The following is a 25,601-nucleotide window of genomic DNA, read 5'->3' on the forward strand; positions in this document are numbered from 1 at the left end:
AGTTAATGGATATCACCATTGTGCATCAGCCTGAATAGTAAATCATCTTTGGTTTCTTACATCATAGTATTATCACTACTTACCAAACCAAAAATAGTGACTCAGTTTAGGATTGGTTAGAGCAGGGGTCTCAAACTTGCAGCCCGCCCACCAATTTTGTGCGGCCCACAGACTAATCAAACTTCATGGATTAGTCTGCGGGCCAGTCTGCGGGCCGCACAAAATTGGTGGGTGGGCCGCATGCGGCCCGCGGGCCCGAGTTTGAGACCCCTGGTTAGAGCATGAGGAAACATAATCAACAAATACAAATGCAGTATTACTGAGTTCCTGTTATTTTTAAAGCTTTATGTTCAGTACTATATTAAATGTTTAAAACTATCTGCTTGTGAACTTTCTCCTTCTACTAAGGTCTCTGTGTACCACAAAGTAGGATAAGATCTGTCCACGAGGATCTTATCATTTCATTATGAAGATAATATATTCACATGAGTTATTAATTAGTTAAGTTGGTAATACAAACAGAAGATAGACCTCAAATTCAGTATTTTCATAGACTCTCCATTTTCTTATATTAGATTATACCACAAACCAACCTTTGAAAGCCCTGTGGTACCTCAGCCTTGAACTGTGCCTGACTCTTGCTCAATAATATATTTTGAATGAGTAGTTTCATTATCATCACTGGGTAATTGGTATTTACATAACTGTTTGACTATTTTATCTCATCTTGCCCATCCTATTTTATAAAAAAAGTGAGAATAATTTCCAATGATTAATGTAATTTTTATAAATGTAATATAATAGAACAGAAATGGAAACTATTTCTATTTTACAAAAAATGAAATCACAAAAGTGATGCATCCCTAGCCTCAATCAGGATCACTAGTCTACTATGTTATGAAGGAGGAAACTTTTTTGTTTTTTAATTTTTTTATTATTTATGTTTGTATTTTTCCAAACAGGAGGGGGGCACCAGGCAGAATCCCGCATGTGCCTGACCAAGATCCACCTGGCATACCCACCAGGGGGCGATGCTCTGCCCATCTGGGGCATTGCTCCGCTGCAATTTGAGCCATTCTAGCTCCTGAGGCAGAGGCCATGGAGCCGTCCTCAGCACCCAGGCCAACTTTGCTCCAATGGGGCCTTGGCTGCGGGAGGGGAAGAGAGAGATAGAAAGGAGATGGGAAGAGTGGAGAAGCAGATGGGCACTTCTGTGTGCCCTGGCCGGGATTCGAGCCTGGGACTTCCACACACCAGGCTGAGGCTCTACCACTCAGCCAACTGGCTAGGGCCAAGAAAACTTTTTTACTGTATATAAAATAAAAAATGTATCATCGAAGTACTTGCCTAAAATGTGAGATGTAGCTGCAGATTTTGGATTTCTTAGCTCTCTTGGAAGGAACCTCGTCACCCTTTATAACATGTAAGTGCATTGCTTGACTTCCACATTCAACCATCGGGCACATTCTGAGGAATATAGTCTGCTTATGCTACCGAAGGATTGGTGTGTGTCAACATAGTAGGAGAAAAGAGAAAGCGCTGTGAGCACTCTGAAGAGGAGAAGATCCTGTAGGCTCCATCGCTAGGAAGGAGGAGATGGACTTGAGCTGTAGTGTGGAGAACGAAGTAAGCATTAGTTACACAAATTCCAAACGGAAGGAGGAATTGTACCTAAGGAGGATTGCCTGTAAGGTATGTGGAGGCAGAATCCACAAAGCTGTGAGCATAGGTCAGGGAGGAGGCTTGTTGGCTGAAGCTGTGTGACAAGCAGTAACCAGTAAACAAACTGGGATAGTAAAAACAGAGTCGATTAGGCTCAGCTTGGGCTTTATTCTAAGAGTAATCAGGAGCCATTTGAAGGTTCTGGGCCAGGAAGTTTTCTTCCTGACCTTAAAGCCTCCCACTCTGCCCCCCCACACACACACACACACACGATGAGATGGGCTTGAACCATATTCCTACATCATGACCGAAGAGTTCTCAAGACAGTACATTGTGCTAACCAGCCAATCTGGCTCTCAACAGAGCCAAATCCCCCTGCTCTGGAATGTCTCACACTTTAGTTAGCAGATCAGGGATCAAGCCTTGGCCCTCCCCCTCCTGTCTAACCCTCCAAATTGACAACAGAGATCAAATAAATGTTGTACACCAATTGTGCCCAACTAAAGATACCACGCTCAATCCAACAGATGGACTAGGGAAATGAAGTTCTACAGGAATGCTTCTAGATGTTTGTCAGGGATGAGGGCAGATTCCCTGAAGCTGCCACAATCAGTCTTTTCAACAACAGCAATTTCTGGAGAAGTAATATGTAGGGATGATGGTGACAGTGTTATGTGACCCCAAGTAAATGTGCATGCACTGAACTAGCAGTCTTTTCATAACAAAGGTGGATAAAGTCTCACATGAGATCGCAAGACCGAAGTCAGAATAAGAATCTGAAAGAATATTAAATAGTCAGACAAAAGTAGAAAAACAGTCACCAGGCAGAAGGAAACATCTGAGGCCTGGGAAAGTAAGACTCCACATGGAAACTCCAGCTCCCTGCACTGTAAGTCCTGTACCCATCACACCTTGTGTGGGAAACCTGGCTTCCCCATTGAGGAGGCCCTGAATACTGATAGTTGAATGAATGGTGATTATAGGGCACCAACTGAATGCTTGTTATGCTCAACTGGAAGCAATTATTGTCCAAATGGTTCATGTCTTTTATTGGTATCACTTCTCTCCCTTTTTCAATCTAAATTTCCTTCTTCAAATGTATCTATACTTTTTAAGGTAAAATTTCTAGAAGAGGGCAGTATTTAACCAAGGAATAAAGTGCATCATGAAGCATTAGAAGAAGAAATTTGAGGACACTATCCTCTAGGTGGTTCTAAAGAGGCTTTATTCCTCTTGATATACAACTTATATATTGCTAGGCTTCTCAAGACACCCTTTATCAGACTGTTGGGAACTGCAAGTTCAGCATTATCTAATTTCCTCATAAATCTCTTGCCTTTTAATTAGCTAAGTGGCTATCTGCTGAATTTCCCTGATTTATCGACATCTTACGAGGGCTGAGGATATGTCCAGATACTAAGTGATTAAATGTGGATGAAAATGGCACATTCCCTTAATAATAATAAGAAAGGGAATCATGACCAGGAATACGAAAGACCTCACAGAAATAAATGTAGACAGCTCTTTTAAAGGGCAGTCTCCCAAGGATGGTCCCTGCCAAAGAAAGTCATCATAATGTTCTTTTAAAACAAAACACTTTGATTTAACAGCACATTATGTTGGATCCATAAAATGAAAAAGTATTGTTTGTCACAGGTCTTTGTTATCATTGCTGAAGCGTGGCCACCTGCCGGGAACAACAAAATACATACCAATTCTCTGAGATGCTGGTGTTAGAAGGCGAGAAGTGTTAGCTACCTGTCCACAAAAGAGAACTTAGTTTCAAAATGCAAGTAGTGACAATGGCACCAGTGAAGCCCTCTCTTCTTACAGCGACCACAGCTCAACTGCACAACACTAGGGAACAATCTAGCAACTATTATACTATTCAGTGGGGTTTCCTAAACTGGCATAAATATCTACAAAAAATATTGAAACACTGGTTGAATGAACTAAAAAAGAATTTACAGGAGATTCTCAATTTAAGAATGTGTTGTGTTTCAAAAACTTGTGTATAAGCCATGTTTAAAAACGTTATCCAGGCTAATTCAACTAAGTCCCAATCTTTATAAACTTACTTTATAAATAAACCAGGATGCACAGCCTTACAGTACTGTTACTAAGTTGTTGAATGGGATTCGCAGTATTGCTTCTCTGAAACACTGAGTTCTGGGTTTTATCTTGTATACCCAGATGGGAAGTGCTCTGCCTGTCTCCAGAGGGCACACGTAAGGGCAACACTGGGGCTGAGGGGGCTGAGGGGCTGAGCGGGAATAGCAGAGCAGGGTAGGATAATTTACTAGCTACATGTACCTGCATAAAAGGCCTTTAGGTCAATTTCCCTTTAAATGTTTTTGAACTGAGACCAAAGACAAAGTTCATTTAACAAATACCCGGGACTGAGACAGCCATAGGACTAGAGAGATTTTAAAAAGGCTGTTGTTGACCTGGAAGAGCTCAGTTGTAGTGAGGAGCAGGTCAAAGGCAAGCACTCCAGTCGGAGCTACAAGGAAGATGCAAACATGGGCCCTGGGCGCCCAGAGCGGGGACCCAGGCCGGCCAGCCTCAGAAAGGCTTCACAGGAGAGATTCCATCTGAGCTCAGCCTTCACGGACACATGGGATGTTGTCACCTGAGATTCCCTACTTCGTCACTATCCTTATATTTACAGGTTTATTCTTTTTTTTTTTTTTTTTTTTTTTTTTTTTTTGTATTTTTCTGAAGCTGGAAACAGGGAGAGACAGTCAGACAGACTCCCGCATGCGCCCGACCGGGATCCACCCGGCACGCCCACCAGGGGGCGACGCTCTGCCCACCAGGGGGCGATGCTCTGCCCCTCCTGGGCATTGCTCTGTTGCGAACAGAGCCACTCTAGCGCCTGGGGCAGTGGCCAAGAAGCCATCCCCAGCACCTGGGCCATCTTTGCTCCAATGGAGCCTCGGCTGCGGGAGGGGAAGAGAGCGACAGAGAGGAAGGAGAGGGGGAGGGGTGGAGAAGTAGATGGGCGCTTCTCCTGTGTGCCCTGGCCGGGAATAGAACCCAGGACCCCTCCACGCCAGGCCGACACTCTATACCACTGAGCCAGCCGGCCAGGACCTACAGGTTTATTCTTAAGGTATTTTAAGAAATAATCAGTGTATTAATTAAACTGCAAGGCTTCCAAAGATGCCAAACATTTTAATATACAGTAACCTTTTTTCACTCGTTGACAGTTGTTATTGGTAGGACATGGAAATTAAACATCGGTTTTCACTGGCTTCAGAGAATGAGGTTATTTTACTCTAAAAAAAATTTTTTTAATATTTTTGAAAAGTTGGATGTTAAGAAATCTTGAATGTATTAAGTCATTTAAAAAGAAGAGAAACTGGTTAATCAAAGAAACCACACAGTGAATATATTTTCATGAAATCAAAATCTTTTAATAATATGAACACTTACCCTCAATTATTTTATTATATTTTTATCTCCAAAAAATGTTTACATACAGAGTTTTTGTAAAGTGGTATACTGGTAGTTGATATAATGATGCTACCTAGTAACACTTTTATTCAAGAAGTATCATAAAAATCTCATGGCGCATAAGAATTTGGTAATTAGTGTAGTATCCTCTTTTAACAATTAAGACAGGGTTCCTAGGTTTGCTGCACTCCACTCTAATGCTTCTATGGTACTCACAACTTGTGTCTGGGGATTTCTCCAGTGCTGCCCCACCCACTTTCCTGACATCCAGTCTGTCACCAGACCTCACCTGTGACTTGCAGACAGTGGCTGCATCAGAAGTAAAAAACCCAGAAGCCTCTGACTGAGGAAACCCACTCCAAACTCACCCTGGTGTGCCCCTGCTCCTGACCACCCAGGCCAGCCTAGACAGGCTGCGCCCAGGTCCTGACCCGATGAGGCTGGCTCGTGAGTGGCTGTCGGCCCCATCCTCCTTTCCACCTGTGCCTCCAAGACCCCAGAGAGGGGCCCACACCTTGTCTCCTGACACTAACAGGTAGTGATCCTCAAACACACAGAAGAACAAGCCTAGCCTTGGCTTCTGCTTTACCTTGGTATTTCTATGTTTGACACATTATTCTGTATTCCTCTGGAAAATCTAACCGCTGGATCCAATCTGATGCTATGGAGTGCTTGCTCTATATCAGATAATTTTCCAAGAGTCCTCTCCACAGTCAGCAGGCCCTGCTTTACCCTGGTGGCAGCTCCCCCTTCCCCAGTAAGCTGCAGATGTCCATGTACACCTTCTCCTCCAACTACAAGACTGCAGAGTGGGCCTCCTGCAGGTTCTCCTCAAGCTTCAGTCCCAGGTTGTCGATTCCAATGCTGGTGACGGCAGGCACACTGCTCTCAGCCGGCTCTGCCGTGCGTGTGGGGGTGGAGCAGTACAGAATAAACCCCACCATGATGACGGTGAAAGACAGGATGTACAGCCCTGAAAACTAGGAGAAAAGAAGAACAGCAGTGGATTATGCTTCCTGGCATACACATCTGTGCCGCTGCCTTTCACCAAAGTCCTCCTGTGTATACCGCTGAATGCCTGATCTCTGACATCATCACCTGGCATGTTGGTCAACTGGCTCCTTTCATCTCTAGGAAATGGAACTTTTGCCCTTTTCTGTGACAATCTAGCTTTCTGTAACCCCACCTCGCAACCAGTCCCACCTAATTAAGAGAATAAAAGGTTAGTATGGATACTGTGAGAGACCCTGATTCAGACCCAAGGCACAGCCAGTATGAAACAGGAGCACAGGACCTAAGATAAAATGTGGGTGTAGAGATGTGACCATATGTTAACAACCCCTCATGTATGCTATTCCAATAAAATTTATTTTATTAAAATTTTAAAAATTAACTTGTTTCAAGTGTTACTCAGTAAAATTTATGGTGGACTGAGACTTTTAAAGCTGGAAAGAGCCTAAGCTAAGACATCAATTTTTCAGAAGAGCGTGAAGCCCAAAGAGGTTACTGGCATAAGGTTCAGTTGAACAGCCACAGAGAATGGAGCCTGGCAGGAGGATCTCCAACCCTCTCTGCTCCTGGAAGGACTGATTATAAGCCAGAGCTCATTCTGACAGATACACCATGAGGATGGCTGAGTTCCTGCTGATCTTCCCCAACCTGCCCTTTTTTAGGGCTGAAAACAGCTACCCTTAACAAAATGCAATGAAAGCAGAATGCTAATTCCTTGTGTATTTTTACTAAAGATGACATTTTGACATACTGCAAAGACTAACTAAATAATATATACTTACTATCTGCTTTTATTTTAATTGGAATCCATACAAAAGATCATGTATTAAGGACAGTAATATTTGTTTTTAAACAGCATGAAAAATAAAACATAGAAAGACAGTAGGGAAAGACTGACCAAGAATTACGTAGTAAAAATTAAGGAAACTATGTAGCATAATGAATGTGTAATTAAATGCCTAGGGTAATTTATTTTTCCCTTGGAACAAGCAAACACAATTTATAAGTGGTCCTGCTAACCTGATTTAAAAATTAAGAATGGGCATGCTACTTTATTCAAGCCCATAAATATTTTTAAATTAACTTAGACTTCATAGTATGCCCAATAAAACGAGTTCTAACCAGGGGATAACAAAGAAAATAATGAAAACAGAATGTGCTGAGGAAAGAGAAGAGAGATGAAAGAGAAAAAGAAAAAGAAAGATACACTCCCAAAGACAGAAGGAAAAACTAAATAGGTTTTTGAAATAGATTGCTGGTTCCCTCCAGCTGTGGGTTTCTGTGGGTCACCACTGGTTTCCACGTGTTAATAGTCTGCAGATGCTCAATTACTTCTTAACTGTCAACCGTTAGAACTCCTTAAGGAATGGAATAGCCACAGCCCTTCCGAAGGTGGAAGAACCTTCACTGGATTCAGTGGTGAAAGCCGATGTTAATGTCAAGCTGAGCAACCCACTAACTTCCTACTACTGGCTTCAGATCTTGGCTCCAATACTCGGTACAATGCCCACCACATGGTGTTTAATAATGTTTATTGGGGAGAATTCAGAGAATATTAGAGGAAGTTAAAGCTACTTAGAGTACCCTATACTGTTAAACCTTTTTTTTTTTTTTAATGGAAGTTAATCATGCTTTCCTATAAAATGTTCACTGTTACCTGAGGAAAAAACCTGTAAAATTCACTCAAAATATGTCTTATTTGGTTTGGTGGTTTTAAATATTTAGAAGAAAAAGTATCTTGTCCCCCTTAAGGCAGGTGATCACACTGAGGCACCTCTATTTGAAGGGAGAGACTGAGGGAGTGAGGTAGGTCTCCTGAATTAGATACGCTTTACCTTTTCTCTTGTTAAAATTCCACCCTTGTGTCTGGATCTACACAAGAAGTTTCTGTGGCTACTCTGTTAAATAGGTATTTACTAAAGATCAATTTCAAAGTAGGCAGTGTCTGACACAGATGAGTGTAGAAAATTTTTAAACTCTTTTTCAACCATCTGTTTCAAACAATCAGAGCCAGTTACTTTAGATCAGGAGTCCCCAAACTACTACGGCCCGTGGGCCACATGCAGCCCCCCTGAGGCCATTTATCCAGCCCCCACCGCACTTCTGGAAGGGGCATCTCTTTCATTGGTGGTCAGTGAGAGGAGCATAGTTCCCATTGGAATACTGGTCAGTTTGTTGATTTAAATTTACTTGTTCTTTATTTTAAATATTGTATTTGTTCCCGTTTTGTTTTGTTTTTTACTTTAAAATAAGATATGTGCAGTGTGCATAGGGATTTGTTCATAGCTTTTTTTATAGTCTGGCCCTCCAATGGTCTGAGGGACAGTGAACTGGCCCCCTGTGTAAAAAGTTTGGGGACCCCTGCTTTAGATACTACAATTTTAAAAATTGGTGGTGCCTGACCTATGGCAGCACAGTGGATAAAGAGTCAACCTGAAATGCTGAGGTTGCTGGTTCAAAACCCTGGGCTTGCCAGGTCAAGGCTTATGTGGGAGTTGATGCTTCCTGCTCCTCCCCACACCTCTCTAAAATGCATAAATAAAATCTTAAAAAAAGAAAAAAGAAGTCAGCTCCTTTTGCTGGTTGAAAAAAAATTGGTAGTATATTGAATTTATGCTTCTGTCTTAAAAACTACTTTTTAAAATAGTAGGTATCTTCTGCTCTTTTTTTTAACCATGGAAATTTTTCAAGCATTTATTGTCTCCACACAATATAGCACCACAATTTTGTTATGGCACAAGATTTCCCCCTGAGTCCTGCATATAAAAAAATAAACAGAGCCTGACCAGGTGGTGGCGCAGTGGATAGAGCGTCGGACTGGGATGCGGAAGGACCCAGGTTCGAGACCCCGAGGTCGCCAGCTTGAGCGCGGGCTCATCTGGCTTGAGCAAAGAGCTCACCAGCTTGGACCCAAGGTCACTGGCTCCAGCAGGGGGTTACTCGGTCTGCTGAAGGCCCGCGGTCAAGGCACATGTGAGAAAGCAATCAATGAACAACTAAGAAGTCGCAACGCGCAACGAGAAACTGATGATTGATGCTTCTCATCTCTCTCCGTTCCTGTCTGTCTGTCCCTGTCTATCTCTGCCTCTGTAAAAAAAAAAAAAAATTTTTTTTCAAAAAAAAATAAACAGAAAAGATCAACAATAAAATTCCACTTAGAACATAAGGAATTTTTGTTAAATAAAAAATTATACCCATATATTGTCAAGACATACTAAAATCTATGTAAAATATATGCATTATAAACTAATGTACTTACAGGGGTTAATGATGGAGTAGAGCACAATATTCTTGAAATGATTATTAATGTCCAGATGTCTTATACATTAACTGGGTCCTGGATTTGATAGTGCCTAGTCCCTGGATGATGTAATCTTGTCATGCAGGGTGCTCTCAGGATGCAGGAAAGCACAAATATACAAAGGAGAGGGAACAGAGGCACTACAAATACTATTAAACACAATCTTTTCATTCAACTTTTCAATTTTTTCATATCCCTCTAGGGTTCAAGTTTCTTTTATTTTTTGTGACATTTCTCAAAAGAAAGTTAACAACTAAATTAACTTTTAAAGGGTAAAATTTCAACAAATTTAACAAAGATAAATACAGATAAAAGACAATACTAAATACAGGTAACAGCGCCATATGATAAATGCTCATTATCAGGCATGACTATATACTCCATCCTGTAATCTCATAAATCAATGCTTTTAACTGCCTCAATTCATATGTGACCATATTCTTTCCAATATGCATTCTCCCTCCTTCCAGTGATTGTTCAATAATTGCAGGTATCTTCCAGCCATAAACTTCACAGTGTTTTAGAAACTGTATGCATTCTTGAATAACACTGTCAGGAAGCATGACTGTGTGTTTTGACATGTTTTCTAATAAAGACAAGAAGCATCGCTTGGCATAATACCAGGTATCGGTTCCCAGTTTTTTATTATAAGGTTCCAAGCTTTTGATAACTCGAGAAATCCCAAAGTCATAATTTCCTTTCGCACAGTAAAGTGTGCCTATCACCAAATTCACAATGCAGAGATGATAGGTTTTCTTATCTGGATCATCATAGGAGAGCCACTCTTCCTCCTTTTCAATCTTCCTCATCAACTGCTCAGCTTCTTCATTTTGATTCGTCATAATATAAGAAACACAGAGGTTAGCCAGTACAATAGCACTGACACTGGGGATGTTGTCATAATGCTTCCTGATTATGGGATCATAAAAACCAATGGCTTCTTTGTATTTGTTTTCTTGCACAAACAGAACATGAGGCACATTCAGCTTCCACACATCATGGTTATTGCAGAGGTCCGCAGATTTGTGAAAGATCTTTTCCGCCATTGAATAATATTCAAGATTCCAGTAGATTTTTCCCTGGGCCATCAACACTGGAATATACTTCTCCAGGATGTCATCATATTCCTCCACGGCCTTTTTGGCAGCTTCATCATCTCGACTGTGTCTTGCTTCTTGTACTTGTACGGTGAGTTTCCGAAGCTACTCAGTCAGCATCCCTGCAAGCCATCAAGCTTAATGAAAGCCTCCTCAGGAGCTGCCTGGCAAGTGATCACAGCATCCAAGAAGTCATAGAGATAGGGTATGAGGAACTTATAAGTCAAGTGGACATTTTCTGCCAGGACATCTGCTGCCATGCAAAAATACTCATACTTACAGTAGAGCAGCAACAGGTTGCCAAAGGTCTCTGGGGGGAAAGGATTCTGTTGGAGCAGAAACTGTAGCTTTTCAAACCGTTCCGTAGGCCTGGCATCCATGCTCATTAGCGCCTGGTTGTGCAGGGTCACAGGATACAACTCTTCCTCTGCCCTAGGTGGCATGTCAGTGAGGACTTCCTGTGCTGCCTCATAGTTTCTCAGCTGGTATTTATTCTGACTGCCTTGAGGTTGAAGGCTTCCACCAGTGCTGTCTGGTAAAGGGCTAAAGTGTTGCCAACACTGCCAAAATCAATGCCCTCGGCTGTCATGCCCACACCTAGCTCTGAGTGCTGGCGGATGCCATGCTCAACAATATCAGCGACAAGCTTCAGTGCTGGGGCATACTGCCGGCTGCTGTAATAGGCCACAGCCAGGTTGTAGGAAAGGTCAGGCCGGTAGCCTGAGATCTGCAGGGCTGCAAAGAACTTGGAACACTCAGCTTCATACTGTCCCTCTTTGTACAGCACACAACCCAGGCTGACGTGGGCATCTGATTCATTCTCACCCCCACTCTCTTCTCCCCCTTTGCCGCTCAGTAACAGCTCCAGCAGACTCCCGGTCCCGGGAAGATCGCCCTCGCTGTACTTGATAGCAGCCTGCAGACGGAGGACCAGGCTGTGGTAGGTGGGGTGACTACGAGGAGGAAGGTGACCCGGGTGGCCTCCGGATAGAAGCCGGTCTTGTACAGGGCCTGGGCCTGGTACAGGCGGCACTGCTCCACTTCTGGGTGCAGCTGGCTCAGCTGCTCATAGAACTCGGCCGCCATTGTGAACTCCTCCGGGCGGTAGTAGCAGTAGCCCAGCAGCGACAGGCCGGCGCGGCTCCCGGGGCTCCACTGGGTTTCTCCGCTCAGCAGCTGCACCGCCTCGGTGTAGTGGGAACGGCGGATGAGCCTGTACACGACCGCGTGAACATCCCGTGGGGCATCTGCCCAGCCTGGCCATAACCGCCACAGTGATTGTGCGTCCTAGTTACCAAGGCAACAAGCCAACCGGTAACGGAAAGCTACTTGTCCGAATATTTCTTTGCAACAGGAGAATGTTGGTAATAAAAAAGAATCACTGAGGTGAGTAACTCGATTACTGTTTCGGTCTTTGCAGACAGATTGCACAAGTCATGAATAGAGAAGAGCAAGGAAGCCTCTCCTGGTAGTTCCCAGACAGAAACTACCTCCGAGCATTCACCCATCAAATGCACCCACGCCTCTTGGGACATGGCCGCGGTGCTTTCCGGGAGATGTAGTTTCTGTCTGACCTAGCCACAGCCTGACAGTAGGGTTTCTTTTTTATTTTTTAATTTACTGTGTTTACATAGATTCTAGTGTTGCCCCGAATACATTCCCCCTCCCCCGTATTCCCCTCAACATCTCCCTTGCTCCCCTCCCCATAGCGCCCTCCCCCATTCCCTTCAGGTTTATCCCATCCTATCATCCCCTTTCCCTCTGTCCTCTTTTCCTCTGGTCCCTTTGATCTCTCCTTTGTCTCAATTCCGTTCTTCAGTTCACATTGTTCATTGGATTCCTCAAATGGGTGAGGTCATATGATATTTTTCTTTTTCTGCCTGGCTTATTTCACTAAACAAAATAGTTTCCAGGTCCATCCATGTTCTCGCAAAAGGTAAGATTTCCTTCTTTTTCATGGCCCCATAGTATTCCATTGTATATATGTACCACTACTTTTTAATCCACTCGTCCATTGACGGACACTTGGGCTGTTTCCAGATCTTCGTTATTGTGAACAATGCTTCCATAAACATGGGGGTGCATTTCTCCTTTAGAAACAGTGCTATGGTGTTCTTGGGGTTTATTCCTAAAAGTGGGATAGCTGGGTCAAAAGGCAGTTCCATTTTTAATTTTCTGAGGAATCTCCATACTGTATTCCACAGTGGCTGAAGCAGTATGCATTCCCACCAGCAGTGCAAAAGGGTTCCCTTTTCTCCACATCCTCGCCAGCACCTATCGTGTGTTGTTTTGTTGATGAGCGCCATTCTGACTGGTGTGAGGTGATATCTCATTGGGGTTTTAATTTGCATTTCTCTAATGATTAGTGAAGTTGAGCATTTTTTCATATACCTACTGGCCAATTGTATGTCCTCTTTGGAGAAGTGTCTATTCATTTTTTTTTGCCCATTTTTTGATTGGATTGTTTATCTTACTGGTGTTGAGTTTTACAAATTCTTTATAAATTTTGGTTATTAAGCCCTTATCAGACGTATTGTCGAATATGTTCTCCCATTGTGTAGTTTGTCTTTTTATTCTGTTCTTATTGTCTTTAGCTGTGCAAAAAGCTTTTTAGTTTGATATAGTCCCATTTGTTTATCCTGTCTTTTATTTCACTTGCCCGTGGAGATATATCAGTAAATATATTGCTGTGAGAGATGTCGGAGAGCTTAGTGCCTATGTTTTCTTCTAAGATGCTTATGATTTCACAGCTTACATTTAAGTCTTTTATCCATTTTGAGTTTACTTTTGTGACTGGTGTAAGCTGGTAGTCTAGTTTCATTTTTTTGCAGGTAGCTGTCCAATTTTCCCAACACCATTTGTTGAAGAGGCTGTCTTTACTCCGCTGTATGCTCTTACCTCCATTGTCAATATCAGCTATCCATAAAGGTGTGGATTTATTTCTAGGTTCTCTGATCTGCTCCATTGATCTACATATATGCCTGTTCTTATGCCAGTACCAAGCTGTTCTGAGTACAACAGCCTTGTAGTATAACTTGATATCAGGAAGTGTGATGTCTCCCACTTTATTCTTCCTTTTCAAGATTGCTGAGGCTATTCGTGTTCTTTTTTGGTTCCATATAAATTTTTGAAATATGTGTTCTATATCTTTGAAGTATGCCATTGATATTTTAATTGGTATTGTATTTAATTTATAAATTGCTTTGAGTAATATAGACATTTTAATGATGTTTATTCTTCCTGCCATGAGCACAGTATATGCTTTCACTTGTTTATATCTTCCTTGATTTCTTTTATCAATGTTTTATAATTTTCCGAGTATAAGTCTTTAACCTCCTTGGTTAAATATACTCCTAGGTACTTTATTTTTTTGGTTGTAATAGTGAAGGGGACTGTTTCCTTAAACTCTCTTTCTGACAGTTCATTGTTGGTGTATAAAAATACCTCTGGTTTCTGAGTATTAATTTTATATCCTGCCACCTTGCTGAATTCATTTATCAGGTCCAGTAGATTTTTCACTGAGACTTTAGGATTTTCTATATACAATATCATATCATCTGCAAATAATGATAGTTTTACATCCTCTTTTCCAATTTGGATGCCTTTTATTTTGTATTCTTGTCTGATTGCTGAGGCTAGGACTTCCAGAACTATGCTGAATAAGAGTGGTGAAAGGGGGCACCCCTGCCTTACTCCTAATCTTAAAGGGATTGCTTTTAATTTTTGCCCATGGAGTATGATGTTGGCTATGGGTTTGTCATAGATGGCCTTTATCATGTTGAGGTATGTTCCCTGAATCCCCACTTTGCTGAGAGTTTTGATCATGAATGGGTGCTGGATTTTATCAAATGCTTTTTCTGCATCTATTAAAATTATCATGTGGTTTTTCTCCTTTCTTGTGTTTATGTGATGAATCACATTGATTAATTTGCAAATACTGTACCAGCCTTGCCCCAGCAGAATAAGTCCCTCTTGATCATGGAGTATGATTTTGTTCATATATTGCTGGATCCAGTTTGCTAATATTTTGTTGAGGATTTTAAAATCTAAATTCATCAGGGATATTGGCCTATAATTTTATTTCTTTGTTTTGTCCTTGCCTGGTTTTAGAATCAGAATAATGCTCACCTCATAAAAGGAGATTGGAAGTCTTTTTTCCTCTTGAATTTTTTGAAATAGCTTGAGAAGGATAGAAATTAGTTCTTCTTTGAAAATTTGGTAGAATTCACTTGTGAAGCCATCTGGCCCTGGGCTTTTGTTTGTTGGGAGTTTTTTGATAACTGTTTCTATCTCATTTGTTGTAATCAGTCTGTTTAGATTTTCTGATTCTTCCAGATTGATTTTTAAAAGATTATATGTTTCAAGGAATTTGTCCATTTCATCTAGGTTGTCTAATTTTTTAGCATACACTTCTTCATAGTCTTTTCTTACAATCCTTTGTATTTATGTTGTATCAGTTGTTATTTCTCCACTCTCATTTCTAATTTTATTTATTTGAGTCCTCTCTCTTTTTTTCTTGGTGAGTCTCATTAAAGGTTCATCGATCTTGTTGACCTTTTCAAAGAACCAGCTCCTGGTTTCATTGATCCACTGTATTGTTTCTTTAGCATCTATGTCATTTATTTCCGCTCTAATCTTTATTATTTCCTTCCTTCTCTGCCTCTGGGCTTTACTTGCTGTTCTTTTTCTAATTCTTTTAGATGCAGGATTAAGTTGTTTATTTGAGTTTTTTTAGCTTTTTAAGGTCTGCCTGTAAGGCTATAAACTTCCCTCTCAGTACTGCTTTTGCAGTATCCCATAAATTTTGAGTTGTTGTATGCTCATTAACATTCGTTTCTAGGAATTTTTTAATTTCTTTGAACTCATTGTTAATGCATTCGTTATAGTTTCCAAGTGTTTGAGTATTTTTCAGTTTTTCTGTTGTGGTTGATTTCTAGTTTCATGCCATTGTGATCAGAGAAAATGCTTGATATGATTTCAATCTTCTTAAATTCGTTGAGACTGCTTTTGTGCACTACCATGTGGTCTATCCTAGAGAATTAACCATGAGCACTTGAAAAGAATGTATATTCTGCTGCTTTAGGGTGAAAGGTTCTGAAGATATATATTAAATCCAGTGGACCTAGTGTGTCCTTTAAGTCTGCTGTTTCTTTGTTAATTTTTTTTCTTGAGGATCTATCTAGTGATGTTAGTGCAGTATTGAAATCCTCTACTATTATAGTATTGATGTTGATCTTGCCCTTTATATCCATCAAAGTTTGCTTTATATATTTAGGTGCTCCTATATTAGGTGCATAGATATTTACAATGGTTATATCTTCCTGGTGGATTGCTCCCTTTATCATTATGTAGGACCTTCTTTATCTCTTACTATAGCCTTTGTTTTAAAGTCCATTTTGTCTGATATAAATATTGCTACCCCAGCTTTTTTTCATTTCCATTTGCATGAAATATTTTTTTCCATCCTTTTACCTTCAGTCTATGTGCATCTTTTGTTTTGAGGTGTGTCTCTTGTAGACAGTATATGAATGGGTCCTGTTTTCTTATCCAGGCGGCTACCCTATGTCTTTTGATTGGAGTATTTAATCCATTTACATATAAGGTTATTATTGATGTGTAGTTGTTTCTTGCGATTTTATTCTTTAAAGCTGTATTCCTCTTTTGCTATATGCTTTCCCCCATTTGATCTGTTTACAACAGGCCCCTTAACATTTCTTGCAGCTTCGGTTTTGTTGTAATGAATTCCTTGAGTTTTGTGGGGGGTTTTTGGTCTGGGAAGTGTTTTATTTCTCCTTCAATTTTAAACAATAGCCTTGCTGAATAAAGTAGTCTTGGTTTTAGGCTCTTGTTCTGCATTACTTTGAATATTTCTTGCCATTTCCTTCTGGCCTCAAGTGTTTCTGTTGAGAAGTCGGATGTCATTCTTATGGGGCTCCTTTGTAAGTGATAGCCTTTTTTCTCTGGCAGCTTTTAATATTTTCTTTTTCTCTTAGCTTTGATATTTTAATTATGATGTGTCTTGGTGTATATTTCTTTAGGTTTCTCTTTAATGGAATTATCTGTGCTTCTTGAACTTGTGTGACTTCTTCCTGCATCAATTTAGGAAAGTTGCCTGACCAGGTGGTAGTATGGTGGATGGAGCATTGGACTGGGATGTAGACGACCCGGGTTCAGGACCCTGAGGTCACCAGCTTGAGCTTGGGCTCATCTGGTTTGAGCAAGGCTCACCAGCTTGAGCCCAAGGTCACTGGCTCAAAAAAGGTGTCACTCGGTCTGCTGTGGCCCCCTGGTCAAGGCACATATGAGAGATCAATCTATGAACTAAAGAGCTGCAACAAAGAATTGATGTTTCTCATCTCTCTCCCTTTCTGTCTGTCTGTCCCTATCTGTCCCTCTCTCTGACTCTGTCTCTGCCACCAAAAAAAAAAAAAAAAAATTAGGGAAATTTTCAGCTATGATTTGATTAAACAAGGTCTCTATCCCTTGGTCTTTCTCTTCTTCTTTAAGAACCCCTATGATACGAATGTTATTTTTCTTCATGTTGTCACAGAGCTCTCTTAGAGTTTCCTCAGACTTTGAGTCTCTTTTCTTTTTGCTGCTCTGCTTCCGTGCCTTCATTTATCTTGTCCTCTAACTTGCTGATTCAGCTTCATTCATCTTGCCTTTAGTTCCTTCCATTGTGGTCTTCATTTCTGATATTATATTTGTCATTTCTGACTGATTCCTTTTTATTATTTCAATGTCCTTTTTTATACTTGCTATCTCTTTATTTAGGTTTTCATTATGTCCATCTATTGTTATTCTAAGATCTTTGAGAATCCAAACAATCATTATTTTAAACTCTGCATCTGGTAATTTGGTTATATCTGACTCATGCAAGTCCTTTTCTGGGGATTTCTCTTGATTCAGTTGTGTTGCATTTCTCTGCCTTCCCATTTTGTCTGTGTATAAGAAGGGTGTGGCCACTGGAGTCCAATGTGTGTGGCCTTTGTGTTCCCTAGGTGTAGTCTGTCTACAGGTCCAACACCCCCTCTGCCACTGCCTTGGGCATTCAGGTATGGGTGTTGCTGGCGCCGGCCTGCTGTGGCCATACTGCGGTTTCTACCTCTCCTCCAGGGGAAGGGCTGTGTTCACATGCCAGGTCTACAAGCTCTGCCAGCCTCGGCCTTCGCCCCTCCCTTGGGCTGCGCTCCACGCCAGGGCCACAAGCCTCAGCACCGTGGGCAGGGCTGCACACCTATGCTCAGCCGCAGGTCTCCGCCTGTTTCTGGGCTTTCGCCTGCCCCATCAGTGGAGCTGTGCTCGCATGCCAGCCACACGCCCCAGCTCCACATGCTGGGTGGGGTTGTGTGCTCGCGCTCAACTGAAGGTCTCTGCAATTCCCCAGTTTTCGCCTTTCCCCTGTGGGCAGGATTGTAGGCAGGTCCGCTCTTGCTCACCCGGCCCACAGCCAGGTTGGACCACTTTCATGCGCCCTTTCTGCCCTTGCCAGGCGAGACTGAGCTCACGCCAAGCCTCAGTCATGGCTGTCCTGGCTTCTGGCTCCGCTGATGAGACCACACTTCCGCATCCCACCTTTGCCCACCCTCCAGCATGCCCTCAGCAGTGTGGGTGAGGGCACTGCTGCTCAGACCTCATCCCTCAATACTGTATCCCTGAAGACTCACTCCTTCTCAGCGACTCTGCTCTGAGTGCCGCAGGAGAGCTTGTTTGGCTGATGTCCTGTTTCCTTTTGCTGATTGTAAGGCCAGGAGCCGCCATCCTGGCCATTCACATGCAGGTTCCCATTAGATTCAGACAGACAATAATGAAACAACGGAGCCAAGAACTGGTGGGCCTTCATCTTTAATCCTAGCTTGCAGCTGGCGGGCAAGTAAAAACACACAATGGGCTCCAAAATCCACTCATTCAGTGCTCACAAAACTACTGACTTATCTGAGTTTCCTAGAATCAACAGTTTCTAGCTCACCAGACTTATTCACCTCTGTTCCCCATCTCCTTCCTTCTCCTTGCACAAACTCTGCACAAACTGGCTTCTCACTCAGCACTCCACCATCTTGGCTGCTTCTCCTGGCCTCCTCCACGTGGCCTTTCTCTTCTCTCCTCTCCAATGCTAATCTCAGGAACCAAGAGCGAGCAAGCTCTCGCTCTGCCCCACTTTATAGTGTAGAAACCAAAACCTTTAATCCAATATACAAACAAGGAAGTCTCTAATACAAAGTCACTTACCTGAGGCATAATGGTATTCCTCATGAAAGTGTACCACCCCACATCAAAAGGGGTGGGAAAGGCTTAGTCCCAAAACCAACCCCCAGGCTACAAGGATCCTGCCTGCCCACAGCCTGCCCCCAACACACATTAATATAATCACGCCCATCCCAAGCAAGAAGGGCAACCAATACCATCAACTGGGTGACAGGCTTCCACGTGGGCGGCACCATCTTTAACAAAGTAAGCATAATATATTTTATCTGCCTGACATTGATATTGCTGGTTACAGGGGAAATATTCACTTTAGATTTGGGGGCTGACTCAGCCCAGGGGTTAGGGTGGCTGTCCCTCAAAGTGTTTCTCCCTGTGCCTCCTAGATTATACACTCTCTTCCTGCTACTCCAGCCCTCTCAACTTTCCCAGTCTCCCAGAGTCCCGGGTAGGTGGTTGTGAAAGAGGTTTTCTGCGCGGTCCCTTTAAGAAGAATACTGGGTCTGAGAAATCTGTCTCTTTCTTACAAACAGTATCCTGACTTGTTTTGCAGCTAAACACTGTCCATATGCTTCTTCTAGGATCTGGGGCTGCAGGCTGGGGCTTTGTTCTTGGGGCCCAGGACCCTCCCCTCTCTGCTAAACTCACTTCTCGCCACACAAGTCCCTCCAGCCTGCTGTTCGCTCCTGGGAGCTAGGCAGCCCTCTCCACGTTTCTGCTTTTCCTACCAATCTCATTGTGGCTTCTTCAGTGTTCCTTGGTTAAAGAGTCCACTTAGTTTAGTTCAAAGTTGGTTTTTCCAAATGATGGTTCTTAAAATTAAGTTGTAATCCACTTTGGTTCTGGGAGGTGGAAGTTGGTATGTCCACCTACTCCATCGCCATCTTGCCGCCTCCCAAGACTCAACTATTTTTAAAAGCCAGTGATGGGTGTGTGGAAACCATGTTGCCCTGACACATGATGTCCCAGATGGGGTTTCATTGGCCTTCTGTTCCTCTGTAGATAAGGTTTGCTGGCTACTTGTTGTGTCACATAGGTCTCTGACGTGGAAGGTTTAAGGTGATATGTCTGTTTCACTAATGAGCCTTATGCAATATGTGCTGCATACAAATGGTGTCGTTTTGCATTTTGTTTTTGTAAATTAATCTTCTCTGCTTTTTTATGCATAGTTTTCCACCTCTGTAATTTACTCTGAAAATTAGAGTAATTTACTCTGAAAAAAGACCTGCTCTTTGCTCACTTGTCTTGAAATGACCCTTAACCAAAAGCAATAAAATCTGGTCTGATTCAAGTGTGAGCTGCTCGACATGCAGAGTCAAGGAAACAGAGCAAAACAACAAGAAAGGAATTTAGTTTGTAGTCTCCAATTCTGAGACTAGTTTAAAGTTATGTGGCCAAAAACGACACACAGAAGGGCTTTTTCATATTAAAGTTAGAGCAGTTAAAGAGCAAATGTTTAGCAGCTCTCTCTATGGAGCACACCCAGGCTTTTCCCTACCCCCCCTCACATCTCTCCTCCCTCTTTCATCCCTCAGAGCCTGTATTTCTCTCCCTATTTCTCCTAAGCTCCAAGGGCCCTTCTCTACTTCTGTATCTTTTTAAAAAAACTTTCCCCTATTAAAAAAAATTTTTTTAAGAGAAGCAAATATTTACATTAAGGAGGCTGAGAACAGTTTGGTAGCGCCAAATGTACTTTTACCTCTCAGCTTTTATTTCTTTAACCTTACTTCCTCTTTGGACATTATTTTACTTAAGAAGGAAAGCGAAGTTAAACTACTAAAGCTACATCAGTATTATTTGGTTAGAAAACAAAAAATGGCCCTGGCCGGTTGGCTCAGTGGTAGAGCGTCGGCCTGGCGTGAGGGAGTCCCGGGTTGGATTCCCGGCCAGGGCACATAGGAGAAGCGCCCACCTGCTTCTCCACCCCTCCCCCTCTCCTTCCTCTCTGTCTCTCTCTTCCCCTCCTGCAGCCGAGGCTCCAATGAGCAAAAGATGGCTCAGGCGCTGGGGATGGCTCCTTGGCCTCTGTCCCAGGCGCTAGAGTGGCTCTGGTCACGACGGAGCATTGCCCCGGATGGGCAGAGCATCGCCCCCTGGTGGGCGTGCCGGGTGGATCCCGGTTGGGTGCATGCAGGAGTCTGTCTGACTGCCTCCCCATTTCCAGCTTCAGAGAGATACAGAAAAAAAAAAAGAAAACAAAACACAAAAATAATGCAGGTGAGCGGGGCCATTGGTTATATCGCTGAGCTCTCAGGCTTCCTCTGGGTAGGGTAAACCATCAACTGGCCTTGAACTGCAGAACAGAACACTACTGTCCTCTAGTGGTATCTGTGTGAAATGCAAGCACAGTAATCTGGGCCTGTCAGGACCACTTTGATTCACTGTATCATTTTATTTACCTTTTTTTTGGTTGTTTTGTTTCAAATTATAAGTGAAAGTTAATTTAGAAAGTCATAGATGTAGAATCAGTGAGCCATAGAAGAAATGAGCTCAGGAAACAAGTTACAGAAGCAAAAGAAGGGCCCTTGGAGCTTAGGAGAGAGGCTGAGAAAATGGCCTAGTGTGTGAGAGAGAGAAAGACAGTGATTTTTTTTTTAACTTTTTAATGGCATACTACTAAAAACCTAAAATAATATTCTTTTCATTCTTAGTTCAGGAAAACATTAACCAGCAATTTTGCAAAGATAATAGCTGGTTCCTGTCACGTGTAATCTCGCAAGGCAAAATGGTTTATGCTCCGTAAGTAGAAAATTTCTGTGAACCCACTAAACTAGGAATTATAAGGTCATAGCCAATTCCTGGGTAGAGTGTAAATCGGTTCCAAAGATTTCTGCCTGGACACAATTTTACAAAGATCAAGAAATGTAGTTGCTATCTCCTACTGAAACTAAAATGATCAAGTAACAGTCAACATCTAAACTATTCAAATGGCTATGGGAAAAGATAGCAAGGAGGTCAACAAGTGTTTACTGAAGGTATACTAAGAAAAGATGGATTCTAAGGCAGCAGTTCGCAAAATATGGTCCAAAGACTCTTGAAGGTACACAAAAACTTTCTCAGGAAATAATGCTAAGATGCTATTTGCCTTTTTCACTTTCATTGTCTTAGAAGTGCACAACGGAAAGTTCCAGAGACTACATGATATGTGAAATCACAAAGCAGAATGAAAAACCAGATGTGAGCATCCAACTATTTTCCATTAAGCCATGCATGAAATAAATTTTCAAAAATGTAAATCAGCCCTGGCGGGTTGGCTCAGTGGTACAGCATCAGCCCAGTGTGTGTAAATCCCGGGTTTGATTCCTGGCCAGGGCACACAAGAGAAGCGCCCATCTGCTTCTCCACCCCTCCCCCTCTCCTTTCGCTCTATCTCTCTCTTTCCCTTCCGCAGCCAAGGCTCCACTGGAACAAAGTTGGCCGGGGCGCTGAGGATGGCTCCATGGCCTCCACCTCAGGTGCTAGAATGGCTCCAGTTGCAACAGAACAATGCCCCAGATGGGCAAAGCATTGCCCCCTAGTGGGTTTGCGGGTGGATGCCAGTCGAGCACATGTGGGAGTCTCTCTCTCTGCCTCCCTACTTCTCACTTCAGAAAAATACCAAAAAAAAAGTGTAAATCAATGCTATTTTCACTGATTTTTTTCTTTTTAGGAAATATAGTTTTTTCAAATAAACATTTTAGGCTAACACATGAGTTCATTATTTTCTTGATGAGTAAATATTTTTTAAATATCTCAGTTTTAATTGCTAATATGATAAATCACACAAATAAGGGACCTGCAGTCCTCAATTTGTAAGCATAGAAAAGGGTCCTGAGATCAAAAGTGTGAAAACTGCTGTCCTAAGAGTTTTCAAATTAGCTGTGAAGTACCAAAAAAATTTATACTTCTTTGGTTCTCTCTAATGCATGAGACCTTAACTTGATAAATACATAAACTTAAGATTCTCATCTTAATAATGAGAATAGAGAGAAAGGTGCAGCAGAAAAATGACTAAACTTTAAGACTGATAACTAAGATTTAGTCTTGACTTTACCCCTAACCAGCGACTCACTAAGGTTAAGTCACTTAATTGTCCACAACCTTCCTGGGCCTTTGTTTCCTCATCTGTAAAATAAGATCATTCATTCCACAGTTTCCAGGGGAGGTGTATCAGACTCTCTGGAGATGCTATATTTGCTCTCTTGCTTTCCTTGAAGGCACTAATCCATTCTTTCCCACCCAACTCTCCTTGAGAATTATTACACATAATAAAAGCTGTTACTAATGGGAGCAGGTTACACTTGTGAATGCTGTGAAGCTGCAAAGACAGAAAAAGTCTGAAAAACCACTAGGCGGAATTATCTTTAAGGTTCCTTCCAGATATAAAATTACCATCAAAAATAGAACCATTCCAACCACTGCCCACATAATAATACAATTATCTCCTTCCCTTCAATCAAGTACCAAGGCTTTTTATCTCTGTACTAGGGCTTTGCAATACATGTGTATCAAATCAACACATTGTACACCTCAAATTTACACACTTGTCAATTATATCTCAAGAAATCTGAGGTGAAAAAGGAAAGCTCAGGTGCCCAGCCTAGGTTAAATGGTATCTCAAAGTCGACAGCAGCTCTGTTATTCTGTGTTTATCACTAAGCAACATGCATTAGAATTTCTATGCAATAGTGTCCTGGGCCATACCAAAAAGAAAATTGGATTTTGCTTTTTTAAAAAAACTTTTAAGAACAATTCTTATTTGGGCCCATTTTCTAGTCCAGAAGTAGTTAACAAAAGGAGTGAGAACTGTCCAAACAACAAATCTACGTCTCTCTCTCTCTCCCTTCCTTCCTCTCTCTCTCTAAAAGCAATCAATAAATATAAGGTCTACCGGAAAGTTCTGTCTGTTTTTGGAATAAAACAAAATACAAATTTTTCTTACTGTCAATAAACTTTATTAAATAATAATTGCCATTATTATGAATGATTTCTTGCCAGCATGAGGTCAATTTGTATATCCCATTTTTGAAAAATGTTTTATCTTTTGATGCGAAAAATTGAACCAGTGCTTGTTTGATATCTTCTTCATTTTTTAATTTTTTGCCCTTCAAAAAATTTTGTAAGGACAAAAACAAGTGATAGTCAGAGGGTGCTAAGTCAGGGGAATATGGTGGATGTGACAGACATGCTTCTGTAGCATTTCTTCCTTGTTGAAATTTGTAAAAATTACAGTGGCGTAAATGATAAAGTGGCTACTTTATCAGTGCCATGGGTACACTATCGCTTCACACATAAGACTAACATGAATCAACTTTGTTTTAGTTAATTTGCTACATCAGTATGTATACATTGATAAAAATAGAGAGGCACACATGCTCCATATAAACATGTGTTTACGTGTCGAAACTTGTGATAGAAATGGACAGAACTTTCTGGTAGACCGTATCCAATTTAATAAATAAATAAATAATAAAAATAAATAAAGAAACTCACTTTTCTTTGGACTAAGCAAGTGTTCTTACTTGAACATGATTTCTATTTGCTTACCTTATAGCCAAAGAGAAAGAGTCCAAAGAAAAGGCTGTAGAGGTCGGCTGTCAGGATGCCCAGGTTGACAGAAGTGGCACTAGTAACCTTAATCACTAGTGGCATGAAGCTATACAGGCAGAACATACAGAGGGCAAATGCTACAAACAGCAAGGCTACAAAAAAATAGAGAATCTATTAATAGGAAGAAATCAGAAGGCAAAGTGCTTAACGCTTGACTGCTACATAATCCCCTGAACCTACAGAACCCCTTGTTAACATCAGCACAGTAAATGGGACACACAAAGCTCTCAGAAAAAAAATAAATAAGAACAAAATGTAATGTCGGTGAAGAACTTCAAAACTCCAACAGTGTGGAATGGTCAAGCAGGCAAGCTTTACAAAAGGTTTGAAGACTCGAGATACTGATCTAATTGAAAGGTGACGTGACCTGACCAGGCGGTAGCGCAGTGGATAGAGCATTGGACTGGAATGCAGAGAACCCAGGTTCGAGACCCCGAGGTCGCCAGCTTGAGCGTGGGCTCATCTGGTTTGAGCAAAGCTCACCAGCTTGGACCCAAGGTCGCTGGCTCGAGCAAGGGCTTACTCGGTCTGCTGAAGGCCCGTGGTCAAGGCACATATGAGAAAGCAATCAATGAACAACTAAGGTGTCGCAATGAAAAACTGATGATTGATGCTTTTCATCTCTCTCCGTTCCTGTCTATCTGTCCCTATCTATCCCTCTCTCTGACTCTCTCTCTGTCCATGTAAAAAAATAAAAATTTAAAAAAATTATATAAAAAAGAAAAGAAAAGTGACGTGACCAAGGCAGGTCAGTCTTGTTTAGAACTCCTAATAGGCCCTGGCCAGTTGGCTCAGCGGTAGAGGGTTGGCCCAGAGTGTTGAAGTCCTGGGTTCGATTCCTGGTCAGTAAACATAGGAGAAGCTACCATCTGCTTCTCCACCCGTCCTCCCTTCTCTCTCTTTCTCTCTCATTCTCTCTCTCTCCCCCTCTCACAGCCATGGCTCAAATGGTTCAAGCAAGTTGGCCCCAGGGCACTGAGGATGGCTACACAGCATCGCCTCAGGTGCTGAAATGTTCAGTAGCTGAGCAACAGAGCAGCAGCCCCAGATGGGTAGAACATCACCCTCTAGGGGGTTTGCCTAGTAGATCCCAGTCAGGGCACATGCAAGAGTCTGTCTCTCTGCCTCCCTGCCTCCCTGCCTCCCCGCCTCTAACTTAAAAAAAAAAAAAAAAAGAATTCCTAGTAAAGAAAGGCTATTCCTGAAAGTAAAGATTAAAAATTAACTTCTATGGAGGTTTATTTACAAGTTCTCAGAGAAAACTCAATACAAATCACTAT

General features: G+C 41.9%; 2 protein-coding genes across 4 annotated transcripts in view; both read right to left on the minus strand.

Moving 5' to 3' along the window:
• Positions 1-5,070: 5,070 nt before the first annotated feature.
• The window catches only part of SLC35F2 (solute carrier family 35 member F2), a 69,727-nt gene continuing 49,196 nt past the window's right edge, over positions 5,071-25,601 (minus strand). For all 3 annotated transcript variants that reach the window (XM_066371597.1, XM_066371598.1, XM_066371599.1), the window contains exons 7-8: positions 24,259-24,413; positions 5,071-6,101 (exon numbers count right to left, since the gene is read on the minus strand). In XM_066371597.1, the coding sequence (XP_066227694.1) occupies positions 5,916-6,101; positions 24,259-24,413 (341 nt within the window). In that variant the 3' untranslated portion in view covers positions 5,071-5,915. The remainder of the gene's footprint in view (positions 6,102-24,258; positions 24,414-25,601) is intronic.
• On the minus strand, positions 9,805-12,065 carry LOC136389707 (intraflagellar transport protein 70B-like). The gene is given in 5 exon segments (XM_066361500.1): positions 9,805-10,658; positions 10,661-11,024; positions 11,027-11,484; positions 11,487-11,817; positions 11,934-12,065. Coding segments are annotated over 5 exon segments (2,139 nt in total).

This window comes from Saccopteryx leptura, chromosome 1 (genome assembly GCF_036850995.1).
Source record: "Saccopteryx leptura isolate mSacLep1 chromosome 1, mSacLep1_pri_phased_curated, whole genome shotgun sequence".
Lineage (NCBI taxonomy): Eukaryota > Metazoa > Chordata > Mammalia > Chiroptera > Emballonuridae > Saccopteryx > Saccopteryx leptura.